Here is an 18,328-nt window from a genome sequence, read left to right on the forward strand (position 1 = left end):
TAATACTCAACACAAACTAGCACTTATATTCTGCCAAGCTCTGCACAGCACTGTCTGTAAATTAGCTCTTTTAATCTTCATCAGAGTCCTGCGAAGTAGATTCAATTATCCCCATTTTACAAATGAATGCGGAAGCTAGGTGTCTCGCCCAAGGAGCCAGGAGGCAGCTGGCTTCCAAGTCCATTCCCCAAGCTAACAGTGGTGGTTACCATTCCTTCATACTGCTCCACGCACACGCTGTATCTGCATTGCTAGGCAATGGCTAGTGACTTAGGGACCATTGCGCGCTCAGTTTGTTACTGTGCTTCTTGTAGATTCTCCATGCAGCACACTCAGCTCTAATGTGCCTGCCTCCGGTGGAAGAGAAGGTGGTAGGGAGCCTGCGGGGCCAGAGCAGAATGAAGAGAACACAGCTAAGTGTCTGCAGTCAGAATAATGAAGCAGGAAGAGTAGGACGCGGAAGCAGGCAAGGCAGGACTTGCCCTCCCGTCCTCCACCCTCTGTGCCCACAGCCACATACACACACATGCACATGCACACACTCACTGATGGCACAACCCGTAGTGACCCAAGACTGCTGCAGCTGGAGTGGTGTACGCAAGGCAGCATAGGGGAGCAACCGGAGGAGAGGTAGCTGGGCTCCCCATGAGGAACTGGAGCTGTGCAGTGACTCTGCAGAATCCAGAGTGACAGCACTCGGTAGCATTCCTGGGAGAGCTCCTACAACCTCTTTGGAATAACCGTTGCCCTGAATACAGCTTCTTACCATCTCCTTTTTGCCTCCTTTCTCTTCTCTTAGCCTCCTCTACTGGTTGAGGAGACCAATATGGGGCCAGGCAATGAGATGAATGGGGGCTGGCTCTGGACTATCTTTGGGGATAAGTAAGCAGGTTGCCCAACAGCAACAGAGTCCAGTGTGCTGGAAGAGGAAAGAAACCTGCAGTGTAGCGAGTGAAAAAAAGATGTCACAGCTCTTGAGGCCTCAGGAGGTGGTGGCAATCAGTAGCTAAAGGACATAATTAATTAGAGACTGTAGCACTCTGGCCTACTGGCAGCAGCTTTTCCTAAGGACCTATTTTGCATGTATTGCCCTAGTTACCAGCTAGAAAGTTCCTTTACTAGGTAATTGCATTGTACCTTCCTCTGAAATTGGTGGTGAATTTCATTGTTCATCTCCCCTTGAGCCCTTCCAAGGTATTTTTGTCTCTGCAGAGTATCAGGCTTGTGCTGATTCTCTTGGGGTCTCATACTGCCATGGGTGAGGAAAGTTTGCCTGGGAGGGGGCAGAAGCCTCACTTAGCTGACCCCTTGGAGTAGTTGCCTTTACAGGGGACAGAGAGGACCAGCCAGGCCTGGAGGAAGGTGTACCTGGTCATGTCCTCTACTAATCTGCCCAGCCTCCCTGTTCAGTCAAGCAGGGTCCCCCTGGCTCTCCATGGGCCAGGGTCAACAGTTCCTGGAAAAGACTGGGTTGTGAGGGCAGACTGCAGAGCTATGGACATGCTTGTGAAAGTGCCAGGTTGGCAGCATCCACTAGAAGATCTAGAGAAGAGATGGAGCGAGAAGTCGGAGCACAGAGGCTCGTGAAGGCAGGTGAACACTAGGAGAGGGATCCAGAAACCAGGAGCCCACAACGGAGGCTGCTGAAGATGGAGCAAGGGCCCATTAGAGGATAAATCCTGGAGAGAGACCTCTCAGTGCTGGAATGCGAAGAGAGGGACCTTTGTATATTCTTAGTGTGGCCTGCATCAGTCTCTATTCCTCCTTCTGTCCCAGCGTAATTTTTCAGAGCATGTCCATCTTTCTCCAACAATATTCTACACTTCATTTTAGCCAAAAGGCCAAGAAATGATTCGAATGATCTTCTATCCTTGAGTTAACGTGGACAGCAGTGTCACCTCTTCAGTGAGAGGCAATGATGTCGTCAACGAGAAGCTTGCCTGTTTCCGGCAGCACAAAATTAGCCTTTGTTAATAATGTGGTGAGACTATAGTCCACGTTTTTCTAAGGACTTCCACAACGCAGCCTTTTAACCATCTTGGAAATAGAGCCACTAGGGCCAAATATTAAGATGTCCCCTAAACCTTGTCTATCTATGGTTAACCGCCAGAGCCCAGAGCTGCGGGTCAGGAAGGTCAGCAAACACTGTCTACATCCCAACACCTAAGTTTCAAGAGGCCTGGAATTCAGACATCCTGAGGTTTTCTCCAAGCCTCAAAACAACTGTTTGGCTTGGTGAGAAGTTTCATTTCGTTGTTTTTCTTTTACTTTTCATTCTGTGCATTTGACAACACAGATTCAACTTTTGTTCTTGCCTACCTTATTTTTTGTACTTACTTAGATTGCCACTTTTATTTTACCCATAAAATTTAATGGGAGTTGGTGCATCGTCCATCCAGTACAAATTATCACCTGAAAAGTTGTATTGATCAAGTTAGAAGCTGAAACCTTGCACAGGAGAATCGCATTCCCATGGAGTCCATCAACTCAGACTTGAGCCCACATGACTACAAGAGATTAGGAAGTACCTGTGTACCCACTATGAAGGAAGGGTTTGCTGAACAGGCTATTGGTGCCCATTAACTTTGGGAGAATATTTAAAATACGTAGGTGATTTTATGTAGAAGCAGATATATGCTATCCAAAAACAGTATAGGAGGGACAGGCCAAATAGCTCAGCGGATTAAAGTGCCTTCAAGCAGGCACAGGGGCAGGGGTTCGATCCCTGGGCCTGCCATGCAGACCCCACCCCCAGAGCATGCTGAGACAGCAACTGAGACTGGGCATGGTGGTGCCCACCATAACCCTAGCTCTTGGGGGGCTGTAAACAGGTAGATCACAATGAGTCTGATCTAGTAGTGAGACCTTGAACACCCTGTAGACCCTTTCCTAAAATTTAAAAAAAAAAAAAAGTATAGGTCTGCCATTGTTTTCTGTTCCTGAAAACAGTAGCAAAGAATTTGACAGGCCAGATAGCTGCAGAGGGAGTACTTTATTAGCTTACTGCAGTTAGTATATGGGCTTGAGCATAAAGGAAATAGAGTTATTTCAAACATTATCCATGTTCTGTTTTTTGTTGTTGTTATTGTTACTATCTCTCTAGCTTGGCCTTTTTTTCCCCTCCATTAGTGAAATAAGTTACATTTGTGCAGTGTTATCCTTTCTGAGGAAGGTTCAGCAATTTCAGAGTATATAATTGTTTTAAATTGGGAAAATTCAATTTTCGCTAATGTTTTAACATTGCGCTCAGCTTTGGAACACTTATGTTTCTTGCATTACCCGAAACATTTGGAAAATGAACTCAGCCCCACACCTCTTCTCCCACCCTCAGCACCCCCACAGCCCCCAACCAGCTCTCCCCTGATGGCTCACTTGAGTTAATGCTGACACCGGATGGATCTCGAGCCATTAGGGACATGAACCTCTCATTCCTCTTTTCATCCCTCTTTGCCCTCCCTCATGTCCACATCCTCGGAGCCCCTGTCCTCTTCCCACTCCTCTAAAAGGTTCCCTTTTGCTCTGTTCCTCCCCAGGATGCGGCAGTAGCTCACATCTGTGTCCTCGCCACAGCTTCCCAATTTGTTCCCCTACCTCTAGGTTTTTCCCAGTGCAAATGATCTTGAGCTTTTCCTAGGTTCACCTTCTTGAGATACACATGGTGATTCTGTGGCTGTGGTTGAGCACCATCCATCTGTGGGCCCTTCCGGCCAGCGGAAAAAATTCCCATCATGCTGCGCTGCTGTCTTCCTGAGCTTCTTTACATGACTGCTTCTTTGCATTGCGATTGCTGAGAATTCATGGCCTTGCCTCAGAGCTGTCTTCTGAGGAAGACTCAGACCCAAGGCAGCTCTCTTTCTTTCTGTCACGCTTCCTATATGCACTGCCCTTATGCTCTTACTCTGTAGATATATTTTTGCCTCTGTGGTTTCTGGGTTACCTAAGCCTGCTTCATTGAACCATCCTGGGATTCAACTCTGGGTTCCCTAAAACACCCAAACTAGGGCCTTGCACTAGTAAAGAGATAGCTTCTATTGAATGGGTGTATGAACACTTAAATCCAGAGAGCTACATAGTCATCAGAAAAACTCATGAAAACATTTTGTCTTTTCAGCGAAACCCAAAATCACATATGTAGAAAATCAGACTGCCATGGAGCTGGAAGAGCAGGTCACTCTCACCTGCGAAGCCTCGGGAGACCCCATTCCCTCCATCACCTGGAGAACTTCCACCCGAAACATCAGCAGCGAAGAAAAGGTATGATGTCGCCCAAGAGTTTCAGGTGCCGTGGAAAACAGACTCAAAAAGCACACTGCATCCACCCCAAGCCCAGGTCTCTTCGGTGAGCTGGAAGGGGGGATGTGGTCACCAGAAGCTGCAGACAGGCCCCGCAGCCTCCCTCCCGCCCTCAGCCTCCCTGAGTCTGGTCCCTTGCACTGGGGCAGGCCCAGTTCCCTGTGTAAACTGGCAGGGGAGTGATGGTCATGGGTGCGGGGCTCAGGTCAGTGTTCTGGGAAGGAGGTGATAGTGGCTTTCTCGCCCAGGGTTGTAGAGCTGTGAGGAACAAGGAGCCAGATCCTGGTGCACTGGGTGATGCTATCGTCATCTCCGGAGCAGCCAGAGACGTGTCTCCCAGAGACGGCAGGGATCCAGATGGGCCTCTGGACGCTTTCCCTCACTTTCGTATACTCATGCTATGTATGCACTATATGCACAGAAGCTTGGTTGCCTTTGTGTCTGCCTGTATCTTTGGTCATATTTGAATTTCATTTTGTTCTAAAGGCAAAAATAATTAGCAGTTTCTAAAGGACGATGAAGACACCTGGGTTTTGCAGTGTATTCACAGAGGGTTTCAGAACACTGCAGGAAACTTCTAGACAAATTAAAATCACTAGAAAGATTTATCTTTCAAATATGTAAATTTATAGGCCACCAGAAAGCTGTCACTATAGCTGACAATGTATAAAAATCGAGCAAACCCCCCCCCAATCAGGCAGTCTTTTGTGCTGAGTTAAAAACAGAGAAAGGAAAAAGCTTTGTTTTAAGGCAATTTTGAGCCCTCTCATGGCACTTCTCCAATCTCCTCTCCTATATCCTGTAGTAATGGGTTTCATTTAGCTAGCCAGAGCTTTGTTACCTATTCTGGAGTAATGGCCTTAGCCTTAAACAACATTTATAATGGATTGCTTATTGACCAAAATGTCAAAAATAATAGATCTTCACTCTTCTGCTTGCTTAAAGGAAATCCCTAGAAAGGATAAACTCAAAGCCAAAAAAGGATCGTGTGAAATAATACCAGAGCTAAATTTGGAATTTGCATTTGAGGAATGGATTTCTCTCCCACTAATAGAAAATAGAGCTAAATCAAAAGGAACAGACATTGCTGTTCTAGATAACTCATTATTTTTTTTGCAAGTTTTACACCCAGATTTAAATTCAACCTCACAAAAACTCAGCTGAGAAACTGCTAAATATTTTTGAAACACATATGCTGTCTGATATGCAAAACCAGCTAGATTAATAAATGTGTTTATTTGGATAGTTTCTTTATCAACAATGGAGATAAACCTTTGGCTAAGACTTCAGCTCCCGTTGTATGTTCTGTGGATTGAATGTACATTTCAGGGCTTAATCCACAGGGCCGCTGCTTAGAGGGCCCTTCTCCACTAGACTTAAAAGTAGCTTTGTCCAGAGTGACCCAGGACACATCTTTGACCTGCAGGGAAAGACAGAAATACCTGTCATAGATGAATGCTGCTCTCAATTTTTTTTTTCCTAGGACTAGCTGAACAGCCAAACTAGACAAGAAAGACTACTAAGATTTTTGCCTTCCTCACATTCTTTAATAGGCTGACATTTCAGGCCTCTACTTATGATCTCATTCTCTAGAATGAGAATAAATACTCATACTTAGTAAATAAAGACCCTGGAGGTTTCCAAAAACAAGATGCCTTTTGGTATTAGCAGGGACTGGCTCTTCATACAACTCAGTTTTCCACGTATATCATCCGTTTTAGACTGACAATTATTCAAGCCCAGCTAGGTCACACTGCAGTTTCTTTTGCTATAGACTATCTGCAGATCTACTTGAAGTGACATTATTGGACCATGAGTCAGTAAATGTTAGAACAAGTCCTCCAGATGAGCTCTAGTTGTGACACCAGATTAACATAATTTGCCTAAATGAAATCCTGTATAACAAAATTTGCCATTTGTGTTAAGCATGAACATCTGGGAAGTATGCTGCCCATGTTATCAAGTAGATAACTAATAATTAAAAAGACAAGTGCGAGTTATCCATGAACAGTTTGGATGCCAGAAAAGGAAATCTACTTACTGTGGCAAGCTCTCCTTGTATTCTCTTCCCACTAAAGAGGTGTTGTATTCAATTAAGCCTTGAGATTTTTAGCATTGTTGAATGATACAAGTGGAAGAAAACAATTTAGTTTTTTTAAATTAGGATGATAGGCTAATCAGGTTCTAGCTAATTGGCAAAGAAACCTCCTGAGTTTAGGTCCCATGAAATAGCAGCGTCATAGAAGGCTGGAAGGTACCTAGTAAGGTTATCTAGTCTTGCCTGGCTCCCTTTTCTAGAATCTCTGCTAGAAAGTTACGTGGCCCCTCTCTAGAGTCTGAGGCCTCCTTGTCATTCTGCAGGAGAGTTGCCAGTGTGATGCTCAGGAAGGGCCGCTTGCTTTCCTACGCCATTCTCTCCTCAGTGCCCCCAGCTCTGCCCCTCAGTCCTTCATCTGAGGGTCGCTCAAGGGTCTCTCCTGTTTTTCTTTACTCTTTGCACTTACCACACCCAGCCATTGTCCCTGTGGCTCATGTCAAGGTTTCCACAGCCTTTATCCTTCTCGTGGTCTCGTGCTGCACAGGTGCCGTGCGCTAGTGCTCCCCTAAAATGGGGCCATGCTCAGAGCACTTCAAAATGACTTTAGAAAGGTTGCTGCCTTCTTAATCTTTAACCATCATACAGTTAAAGTTGCATTAGCCCTTGAATAGTGTCTTAATTCTGCTACTTTGTATTGAGCTTGCGGTCCACTAAAATGTACAGGGATTCTTTACATGAACTGCCTTTAAGCCACATATCCCCTGTCCTCTTCCCACACAATTGATTGCTTTGACCGACAATGCAGAATTTATATTTATTTCTGTTAAAAGATATATTTGGTTTGTTGTAGCCGAGTGTTCCTCAGCCGGATTGCTGTGGCAATTTGGGAAGAATCTTTCTTCATGGGGTCTGTCCTATGCATCACAGGATGTTTAGCTCCTTAAATGCCAAAATCTACCTCTAATTGTTACAAAAGGGGCGAGACTCTCTCAGCTTGAGGACAACTGTTTTACCCTATATCAGACCTACATGAGGGACTTAATTAGAACGATCCTTAGGAGTCTACGAGGCAGGGCATTTCAGCCCTTTTGGGGCCCCTAGCATGGATGAATAGATAGATAGATAGATAGATAGATAGATAGATAGATAGATAGATAGATAGATAGAAAGTTAGAAAGTTAGATAGAAAGTTAGATAGAAAGTTAGATAGATAGATGATAGATAGATGATAGATAGATAGATAGATAGATAGATAGATAGATAGATAGATAGATTAGAGAGGTAGAGATAGAACAGTCCATGGTGACAGCCCCCATAAACATAAAGTCCAAGGACAAGTAATTCAGTAGTCTTCCCAATGCAATTGTCATCCAACATTTATATCAGCTGTTGTTTCCAACCTTATTGAGCACTTATTTGAAATGTGTTGGCTCAAGTCACTGATAGAGATGTGGTCTGGGGCAAGGTGAAGTCCAAGCATGACTTCCTGATGGGTCAGTGGCTCAGAAGATACAGCACCAGATACCACGGTGTCCTGAAACTCCTTGGGATTCTGAGGACTTTAATGGAAAGTTCAATGATCCTTTTAATGAAGTTAATAAAAATTTAAGGGACTTAAAATAGCTTTGCCTTTGTGTCATTCTGAAGTCTGACGGTCCACCAGTCTACCCCTTATGGGAAAGGGAGAAGAGATTTTTTTAGCCATAAACAACAGAGACTTTCTAATGGAATATCAGTGTTCTGCGTTCTAAAAAAAGACAGAAAGGGAAGAGCAAAACCAGTGCAGAGCATATGATCGTCATCCCTATCCTGGGTCTGGACTGACTCTGGATTGAGTCCAATTACCAGCTTGAAAGTGATCATTGTCAGGCTGCTAACTTGCTCCTTGAGTTGGGTTAGCTCTGCAATCGGTAAGAAGCTAAGCTAATTGTCTGGAGCCATGAGATTATTAAGGCCAATCGTTTTCCAGATGTCGAGCCATTTCTTAGTCCTTGCTGTTATCTTCACAAAACATTTGGAGCATCCCGGTGGGTCAGTGTGATCACGTGTGCAACAGTCCTGTGACACTTCAGAAAGTTTGTGCCTCTGCGTCATCTCATCCCTCATCCTACACAGGTTCATCTTAAACTTGCCAGGCGTTTGAGTGAGTGTTGCTAAATTCCAGGCACCATTTATATAATGAACAAAACCCAGGAACGATGATTTGCATACTTGATCCCTGGCAGAAATTTAAAAAAAAAAAAATCCCTCATTTGCTTATTGGAACACCTCTGCGGCTTTAGGGTGGCTACAAACAAAGACACAATAATTAAGAGAAAAGAGAGAAGTAAAGACTTGCGATTAGGAGACATAGTAGGTAGGAAAAAAGAAACATATCTTGCAACTCTTGAACCTTTGCCTGATAAAATTACACAGACAAGAGAGCCCTTTTGAAATTCTGGAGTTGGGGGAAGGTAGAGCTTTCTTTTCACTGAGAATTTTTCGTTCAGGACAAGCCCACTGTCCTGTTGACAAAACCCTGGACAAGTGGCTGCAGGGAGTGAGCAGAACCTGGTTTATCTAGGGCAGATCCATCACAGGGAGTGGTTCGGACAAGTGTAGGGGGGCCTTGCTTTGTGCATATGCTTGAAGACTTGCATGTAAAACAATAAAACGTGAATATTAAAACAACCTAGAACTAACAGTTTTGGAGCACACTAATGATGCCCTAATTTATGTCCTAAGCATGTATATTTTCATAGCAGATCATCTTAACCAGCATATATTTATTCTCAAAGCTTTGGAACCATAGTGACTCAAGAGAGACACAGAAGCATCAGATTTGAAAGCTAAAAGCTTCCAGGAGAACACCCTTAAAAATCTTGTTCCTGTAGCCCTGGCATGTGACAAACAACCTTTTCAGTGCTGTGGAATTGGCAATCACATGTGACACTGTCGGCCTGGCCCACTGTTCCTTCGGCCTATGCATGTCTCTCTGTTCTCATTTGTCCCCTCATTCCAAAACCACGTGACCTCATCCCACATCTCCATCCTTGTTCCTCCCCAAAGCTCCTTGCATCAGCAGACTCCTACTGTTCGCTAACTCGTATGCATTCCCTGAACTGCATTGCTGTGTTGCTGAATCTTTTCCAGCCTTTTTCCATCTGAACATCAGGGACAATCAGGCAGACAATGGAAAAATACAATGTGACTATGATGTCTTTGACCCATGTATGAAAACAGCAAAACTGTAACCAGAGAGGGTGCTCAAGTGCCAGCTAAATTAAAACACCTACATGTGGGGTGGAAATTCCCCAAACCTGTGTGTCCACAAGTTGCCTTTCTCCCTGGGACATGCTGCATTATATGAGCATGTTTCGTGCTTGAGCCCATGTGCTATTTGGGCACTCTTTGCCTTTATGGACTGGAGCCCATAATCCATAATCCATAATCTGATCCGTAATCTCAAAGACTTCATACTTCTCATGTTGAATATACTTCTCTACTCCTTGCTTTGTTCTTTTTCTACTTTTAATACACTTTTTTATTTTCAATAGAATGCATGTGAAGAATTATAAAATGCATGAGCATAAAATGGCATTAGTATATCTGTGATAATCTGTCTAACAAAATCCAGAGGAGGACATCTCTTCAAGTGTCTTTAGATTGTGTGGACAAAACTACTAGTGTCACCAACTACTACAAGGAATATTTAAAAGGCCTTGCAACAAGAGCAGCCCAATACGCTGCTAGTATTTACAGATATGTCTGCCCAATGTTAGGTATGCATTTACCTTTGAGTTATACATTTTAATGTGCATAAGGGGGGAGGAAGCTGAATACAATCTAAATCCTAAATTAAATTGGGTCATAAACACACCATTGAAAGTGGGGCCTGAGAAAAAGTCCTAAATTAGAAAGAAGCTGCATGTGCACGGAATGCAGTATGATACATCAATTCTCTAAAGCAACATGTTGTAAAATTTTACTGCTTTCTTGTTGTGTTTTATATCTTGTTCTCTCCAGGCTTCGTGGACTCGACCAGAGAAGCAAGAGGTATAGCTTACCTGACCACTAGCCAGTCTTTAGTTCTGAAAGCATTAAAGTTTAACTCGCCATCACAGTTAATAACAAGACATGCTAAACTAATTAGTAGTTTAGTTAGATTAAAGAATAGGTCGATAGTGGTAGACGTGGCTTTAGCAATAGCATCATTGTAGGATGAGCAAGCAGAGCTGTGTTGGGAGTGGATGGACAAATCCTTATTATTTCCTAAAACTGGATCTTATTCTCTTGCTGGTGCTGGTAAAAATCACATCCAGGTAATTATATTGATAGAAATAAATTGCCCCAATTCCCAGTCCAAGCATTTGAAATGATGATTTTTTTTTTTACTCTCCTATGGTGGTTGTGGCTTGGGATCATAAAGCCACAGAGTTAGTGTCCTAAAACCCACTTGGCCTTTTCCTCTCCAGCTCAACTCATCTTGTTGCTCACATATTTCGTAACGATTGGTCTTGGTAAATGGTCACATCACATTTCATCTCCAAAGCTACCCAAGGGACATCTCTCATGATCTTCCCAAATTGCTAAACATACCTGTTATTTCAGTAGTGCTTTCAATAGATGAGAGTGGAATGATCTGGTACAAAATGGGCTCGTGTTTTGTAAAGTCAGTAGCATTTAACCTTTGAAATTTTTCTGTCCCCTTGCTTCAAGTCTAGTAGTGCAGGATTTAATTTGAAAGCTAAAGCTAACCATTGACCTTTAGACTTTAATTGCTGCGCTCCAAGACCCTGTGCATGGTCAGCCCATCATTTTGTACCTGATTTGTGTGACTAAGTGACAAATAACAAAATCTATCCTACGTTAGATGGAGTTCAAGGGTCTAATACATAAATTTTTTGTTGAGTAGCCTTTGTCTGTGTCCATATGAAGCTTTGCTATTATAAGCACAGAAGATCCTATAAGTTCTGTATTTTAATTCTGCAAATGTATTGTTAGTCTTTTGGAAACAATAACTATTCACAACACATAACTCATGTGTCAAGTGATAATATGCATGGTTAATGCTGCTTAATATTTAAAAGTTGACCACCTGTCCCTGGGCACAGATATTAGTCTCTGCACATGGGGATGCTACCCGCTGCCCTCCCCAAGTTTGTCCTTTATAAGCTGTCTTCGTAACATTCCTTACCATCGTGGTAGGGAAATACCGTCCAGTGTCTGTCCTCGCTGAAATGCCTCCCCGCTGTAGCTCAGGAGCTCCTTAGTGCTTGCACAGGTTGGATGTTTTATTGTCCCAAAGACATGGACACGTTGGAACTGGAGAAGTGAGACAAGAAAGGTTAATTATCAGCCAGCCTTCAGCGGCGACGGATCTCATTCTGCTCTGCCTTGTGCATTTTGCCCTGTCATTCCGGTCTAGACTTGGGTAGAGAAGGAGCTGGGATTTATCAGGGAGCATTAAGGAGATGTTAAGAGAGTTATTATTATAGGTGGAAATAATAGGTTTACTCCAAGGAAAGCGGACACATCACTCCATTTTGCTGAAGTGTCTTTATCTTGAATGCTGTGCTTTGGACATAATTGACTTTCAAGTGAATGTAGCCCATGGGGCTCAGAAGTTCCCTTCTCTCCTATTTGTCTCATTCAAAGATGAAAGTCCTAACTCCGGATGAGTGCCAGAGGCTCGTGCTGTGGCAGGTTTTGCTCTGTAAGCTCTGGAAGGCCTTAGCAGTTTTTACCTGGAAGAGGGAAACAAAAGGGTTTGGATGAGAAGAATAATTACCATTGCCCTTCGTGTGTTTTTGATCTTCTTGATTTTTAAAAGAGAAAAAGGCTCATCCTGTCTTAACGATGTCTTCCCTCTTGCCCAGAGCTCATCTGCATCCCTAGGGGAGGCTGAACGGGCAGCGTAAGAGCTGGTCTTGGGGGTGGCACTCCCTGACTTCGCCTCCATGCCTCAGTAAGGCATTTTAAGGGAAGATAGTCCAGATGCACTGAAGTGTGTATCCTCAAAGGAAAAGCCTGGCATCTGCTGCATAATCCCACCATCAAACCTGAAGTGAGCCACCGCAAAATCAGTATCCTCTTTAGAGGACTGTATACTGATCTGTTGACATCATTAAGTGAGAGAAATTTCCACATAGAGAAGCTTAGGAAGAGAGACTGGATGGGAAGAACAGAGTATGGCTGGCCCTGAGCTCGTTGTTTTCCCAGCACTTTCTTGATTATTCTGAGCAAAATCTGCCCATCCTCTGCATTGTTTTTCATGTCCACTCTTACCTACATGGCTTCATTTGCTTCTCTTCCAATGCAAATGTTCTCGTGGCTTCCCAAGGATTATGATACATTGCAGCCCCAGGACCAGTAATTCTGGATCACAAAGAATAATAGTTCATCAGATAGATGGCATCCCCTAGGATCAGAAAGGCCAAGTGTGGACCCCACTTCCCCTCTACCTTTAGTCTGCTGTGTTTTGAGCAAATAGTAGTGCAAGCAGGTTGGGCCAGTCCTTTAGAGAGACCTGCAGGAATGGCTTCATGCTCTCTTGGTGATCCTAATGCAGATTGATGAGTAAAGATTTGTGCTTTGCATATGAAAATAGCCACTAGGATGGGCAGCACATCACTGTCAGCTACAAAAAAAAATGCATCTGAGAATTTAATGCTTCCAGAAAGTTGGATGTCCAAGTCTAGGGAAGCGCCCCACACCTGTCTGCTGCCATCTCTGATTAGTGCATGCCATCCTAGGATGCAGGTTCCCAGGCAGCCAGCCTCCCAGAAGCACAGGTCAAGTGGAGACACCAGGGCCTTCCTCCCAAGGGGAGAGTTACTCACTACAGGAGGCACTTTTTACTCAGTCCTTCCTCTTAAGAGAAGGGTGATGGTGAAAAAGGATGACTGTGATAGTTCTGCAGAGATGGCTGCAAAAAGCCAGAGCTCCCTTGTTTCTGAGTCTCCCAAACTCACTTCTGTAGCACATTCTATTTCTGGCTTCAGGCTTCTAATGCAGCATTTCCAAAGGACATGGGTGGCCTTACAGTTCTGTCTTCTCGGAAGACTGAGACCACATAGGATGGCGGATGCAGGGTACACTCTTATCCATCTCTGTGGAACAACATGTACTGAAGATGAGGGTAGCCCATCCTACAAGGAACATGACCCCTTCTTCTAGTTTCCAACTTTCTCAGCCTTCTGCACTTGGGCCACATGGCTAGACTTTCCTGGAGATGGCAACTGTTTTTCTTAGAACATTAAGAGGGAAATGTCTTAGCACCCACTGCCTAAGGATCATGTGCTCATTCTTTTTGACCAATCATTATAATTCCAGTGTTTTGGGAGGCCAAGAGCAGTATCAACAAATAGGAAATGGAGACCATGGTTGAGGTTCAGGATCCAAGATCCATACCACTGTCCCTGGAGAGAGGTCCTGACACCCTCACTTTTAGCTCACCAGCTCCTGATACTAAAGTTGTTTTTGTTTTTTGTAGTGGAATTGTTTTACTCATCAGGATTTAGGAAAGAAAGGCATCTACAGAAAAAAAAATTTTTTTTCAAAATTTCTTACATTGTGCATGTTTTTTCTCATTACACATGTATGCACCATGGAAGTGGAGGGGGAAGACTAGAGGGAAAAGGCGGGAGTCCAAGTTTTCTAAGATCTTATGAGACAAGAATACTGCTTCGGAAGCTCTACTGATGGGAGCTTTTGCTTCCATTTTATACATTCAGAAAAAGTAGTCTCGGGGCACCTAACCTATCCTTGCTCCAAACCAGTTTTAACACATAGTTCAAACCATTTGTCATAATTGAGTCCCACTTTCTGTTTTGGATACACCCAAGTTCCCATGATGCTTTCTGAGCCTCCCTTATTAGATGATACACAAAGTGAGACTTAGATGGCACAGAGAGGAGACAGGGTGTGAGACTGGGGTCAGACAAGTGGTGGCCTAGTCTCTAGCTCTACCCCGCTGTAGCTACTGTGGCCCCCACCTTGCCTCAGGCCATGACGCTCCCCCTTTTCTCCTGGCAGACTCTGGATGGGCACATGGTGGTGCGTAGCCACGCCCGAGTGTCATCCCTGACCCTGAAAAGCATCCAGTACACAGACGCAGGAGAGTACATCTGCACAGCCAGCAACACCATCGGCCAGGACTCGCAGTCTATGTACCTTGAAGTGCAATGTGAGGAGGAAGCGGTGGAAGACACAGGGGGTTGGGGGCGTGATGGGTTAGGAAGAGAGAGGAAGATGGCAGCCAGAACATCAGCTGTACCCTGTGAGCTTTGTCACATTCTCTGTAGCAGTGGGCTGCAGGCCATTTCAGAGCTATGTTCCCCAGTCAACCCCCCAAGGCACCCCCTGACAGTTTATAAGCCCTTTATGCTCTGAGTCTTCCCAGGCAGCACCCGTGCACAGGAACACTGAAATGGCCTGACCTGTATAATCACAGGCACTCGTTTTCTTTCTTTCTTTTTTTTTTTTTTTTTTGCAGAACCGGGGATTGAACTCAGGCCCTTGAACTTGCCAGGGAAGCGCTTATTCCACTGAGCCATCCCCCCGGCCCCACAGGCACTTGTTTTCCTTGGGGCACATCAGTCATCCCAGTGCCAGGAGATAGGATGTGGTGACTCTAAGACAGTGGTGGCCATCCTGATATTCATGACATCCGCTGTTGGTCGTTGCAGATGCCCCCAAGCTCCAGGGCCCTGTGGCGGTCTACACTTGGGAAGGGAACCAGGTGAACATCACCTGCGAGGTATTTGCCTATCCAAGTGCTACCATCTCCTGGTTCCGAGACGGCCAGCTGCTGCCAAGCTCCAACTACAGCAATATCAAGATCTACAACACCCACTCTGCCAGCTATCTGGAGGTAGGTTAGGGTGGAGGAGACCGCTGGGCAATGGTTAGGCTTCTGAATGCCACTTGCATCTTCTCTTCTGCTCCCTGGCACATCCTGAACTGGGTAGCCATTGGCTGGAAAAGAAACGGAACTGCCCCCAGCTCACCTCTCTGGGCTGCCCTGATCTTCAAGCAGCTGCCCTGGGATGGGGAGGTAGGATAGTTCAGAAGCCCCTGGGCTAGTCTCTCTTGTTCAAGACTAAGTTGATGTTAATAGTTTATGTTGTACTTGCTCTTTTCTTCACTAATTTAGTCAAATCAATAAGGATCTGAATCTGTGGCCATCCCACAGGACGCTTGTAACCCAAAAGCTCCTTCCTTCCAAAGGTCACCCCAGACTCTGAAAATGACTTTGGAAACTACAATTGTACTGCAGTGAACCGCATTGGGCAGGAGTCCTTGGAGTTCATCCTCGTGCAAGCAGGTGAGAGCCCCTTGTGGTGATTTCTGCACCACCCTTCCCCTTGTCAGCCTGCCCTACGTATTCTGGGCAACCAGGATAGTAGAAGGGAGGGCCAAGGGTCAGGAAGCCAGGAGCATTGGAGGTAAGAGGACACGGGCTGTGTTGGGGGAGAACTGTGGCGAAGGGCCAGGAGAGAATACAGGCGAAAGGACTCTTAAGGGTAAGTAGAAATGACAGGTGTGCATTGCAGGGGAAGCTGTGATCTGAGCCCCGCTGGGCTCACCTGGGTCTCCGTATGTGTCCTCCCCACAGACACCCCGTCTTCACCATCCATCGACCAGGTGGAGCCATACTCTAGCACAGCACAGGTGCAGTTTGATGAGCCAGAGGCCACCGGTGGAGTGCCTATCCTCAAATACAAGGCCGAATGGAGAGCACTGGGTGAAGAAGTGTGGCATTCCAAGTGGTATGATGCCAAAGAAGGTGGGTCTGGAAGAAGGCACGTCCCCCGGGCCAGGCGCACACCGGTATTCACCCTCTCACTCCCGGTATTCATCCAACGCTGGTTGCCCACTTGAGTGGATGCCACGCCACTCCTACCTACCAGAGCATGCCAGATGGCTCCACCCACCGTGCCATCAGAGTTTCCGTGGCATTAGGTACTGTCCCTGCAAAATTAGGGCACAGTCACATCTCCTCGGGAGCTGGCCTTCTACACTCCAGAGCTTTAGAATTTTGTTTTCACTTTTCCTGCCAGAAAAAGTGAGGCCATCTCAACCATGTTCCAGGCTGGTGCTCTGCTTAAGTGCTGAGCGGAGGCAGGGGACCCCCGCTGTGCTGCCAGGCAACTGTGCCCCAAGGTCTCTGCTGACCCTGACCATCCCTGTGTGTCTGGCTGTCCCCAAGGACTGTCATTTAATTATGACAGTAACCAAGGAGGCAGAGCCAGCGGGACAAGTTTGCTCTGAAATCAATCCTAAAATATCATTCCAATCTAAAATTAAGAAACTGGCCTATGGATCACTGAAGTTTCAAGATCTGAACCCTGGACCATCTGAGGATGGAATATATTTATGTCTGTTCCGCCTTTGGGATTTGATTGCAGTGACATGGGAAAGTATGTTGAGTTTCTGAAGAAATTTTTAATCTTAGCCTGATTGAGAACTAGGATGAAATGGGGAGATTGGCATTGCAGCCACGTTGAAACAGGGCCCCACACAGGCTGCCTGAGAGCCGCTTTCCCCTCAGGGGGAGGAACGCTGAGAGGAGTTGCTGTGTGGCCAGGACTGGAGCAAAAGGAAGACAGTCCTTTCGCTTTCCCACCTCCCTTCAGAAATGTCACACTACTGACGTTGTGGCAGATTGGTCCCCAGTTACAGTCTGCACCAAGCTTTTTTCTTTTAAGATCAATTTTAGTTTTTTTTTTTTTTTCTAAGATCAATTTTTGGGAGATTTTGTTTTTACCATAGCAACGTATATACCATAAACCTTACTTTTCATTTCACTGTTTTTAAGTGTACAGTTCAGTAGCATTAAGTCACAGCCATTGCCCCCATCCATCTCCAGAATATTTCTGTTACCCCTAAACTGAAATTTAGGTGTTGAATATTTACCCATTCAACCCCAGCTCTTCATTCCTTCATCGTCCTCCGGCCTCCACTTTTTTTTTTTTCTGTCACTATGTACGTGGTTACTGTAACTATCTCATATAAATGAAATAATATAGTATTTGTCCTTTTGTGTCTGGATGTTTCATTGACATAATGTCCTCAAGGTTTAGCCATCTTGTAGCATATATCAGAATCCCATCCTTTTTTAAGGCTGAGTAATATTCCATTGTTGTCTCTACCACATTTTATCCATTCATCTGGCAGTGGCCAGATCTTTGGTTATTTGGGTTGTTTCTCCCTGTGGGCTACCATGAAATGTTGGTTCTGTGAACATGGGTGTGTAGAATCTGTTTGAGTCCCTACTTTCAGTTCTGTGACTGCCCAGAAGTAGATTGGGTGGATCACACCATGATTCTGTTTCATTCTGTGAGAACCTGCCGTTTTGTTTTCTGCTGTATCGTTTTCCCAGGAGGCTTCTGCACTCTTGTGACCTGTCTCCCATTCTCCCCATAGCCAACATGGAAGGCATTGTCACTATCATGGGCCTGAAGCCGGAAACAACCTACGCGGTCCGGCTGGCAGCCCTCAACGGCAAGGGGCTGGGAGAGATTAGCGCGGCCTCCGAGTTCAAGACGCAGCCAGTCCGTAAGTAGAGCCAGCCACCCCGCCTTTGCCTTGAAGGCCCCTCTTCGGTTTGGGAGCAGCGGACACTCTGAGCGGGCCCTGTCCCCAAGCCCCTCTGCTCATGCCAGCCCATCTCCCCGCTCTCTCCTGCTAACACACTCTTCTTCACTCGTCTTGCTCAGAGGGGCTGGGGACATCATCCTAGAAGCTGGTCTGGCTGCTGCAGTGTTGAGGAAGGGACCATACACAGCACCAGAATAGTCTTGCTGAGCGTGGAAAGAAATCCTAGGGGTGGGGGGATTGGACAGACGATTTTTGGCACAGGCCACAGAGGCCCCTAAGATCTGGAACTTGAAGGCGGCACACAGATGGTGACAGTTCACATAATTTGTGCTGGGATTTTTGAGGCAGCTGAGATACTAAGTCATACAGCAATGGGGACCGATATAAGATAACAGGAGCAGGGGCAGAATCTCA

At 45.4% G+C, this 18,328-nt stretch overlaps 1 protein-coding gene across 10 annotated transcripts in view; it reads left to right on the forward strand.

Annotated features, from left to right (window-relative positions):
- Ncam1 (neural cell adhesion molecule 1) overlaps window positions 1–18,328 on the forward strand; it is a 318,282-nt gene that overhangs the window by 260,813 nt on the left and 39,141 nt on the right. For 5 of the 10 annotated variants that reach the window (XM_004646367.1, XM_023706604.1, XM_023706605.1 and 2 more), the window contains exons 8-14: window positions 4,112–4,254; window positions 10,337–10,366; window positions 14,348–14,498; window positions 15,001–15,185; window positions 15,542–15,638; window positions 15,930–16,100; window positions 17,741–17,872. In XM_004646367.1, the coding sequence (XP_004646424.1) occupies window positions 4,112–4,254; window positions 10,337–10,366; window positions 14,348–14,498; window positions 15,001–15,185; window positions 15,542–15,638; window positions 15,930–16,100; window positions 17,741–17,872 (909 nt within the window). The remainder of the gene's footprint in view (window positions 1–4,111; window positions 4,255–10,336; window positions 10,367–14,347; window positions 14,499–15,000; window positions 15,186–15,541; window positions 15,639–15,929; window positions 16,101–17,740; window positions 17,873–18,328) is intronic. The other 5 variants (XM_004646368.1, XM_004646370.2, XM_023706609.1 and 2 more) reach the window with 1 other exon arrangement.

The sequence above is a fragment of the Octodon degus genome, unplaced genomic scaffold (genome assembly GCF_000260255.1).
Source record: "Octodon degus isolate 3935 unplaced genomic scaffold, OctDeg1.0 scaffold00266, whole genome shotgun sequence".
In the NCBI taxonomy this organism is placed as follows: Eukaryota; Metazoa; Chordata; class Mammalia; order Rodentia; family Octodontidae; genus Octodon; species Octodon degus.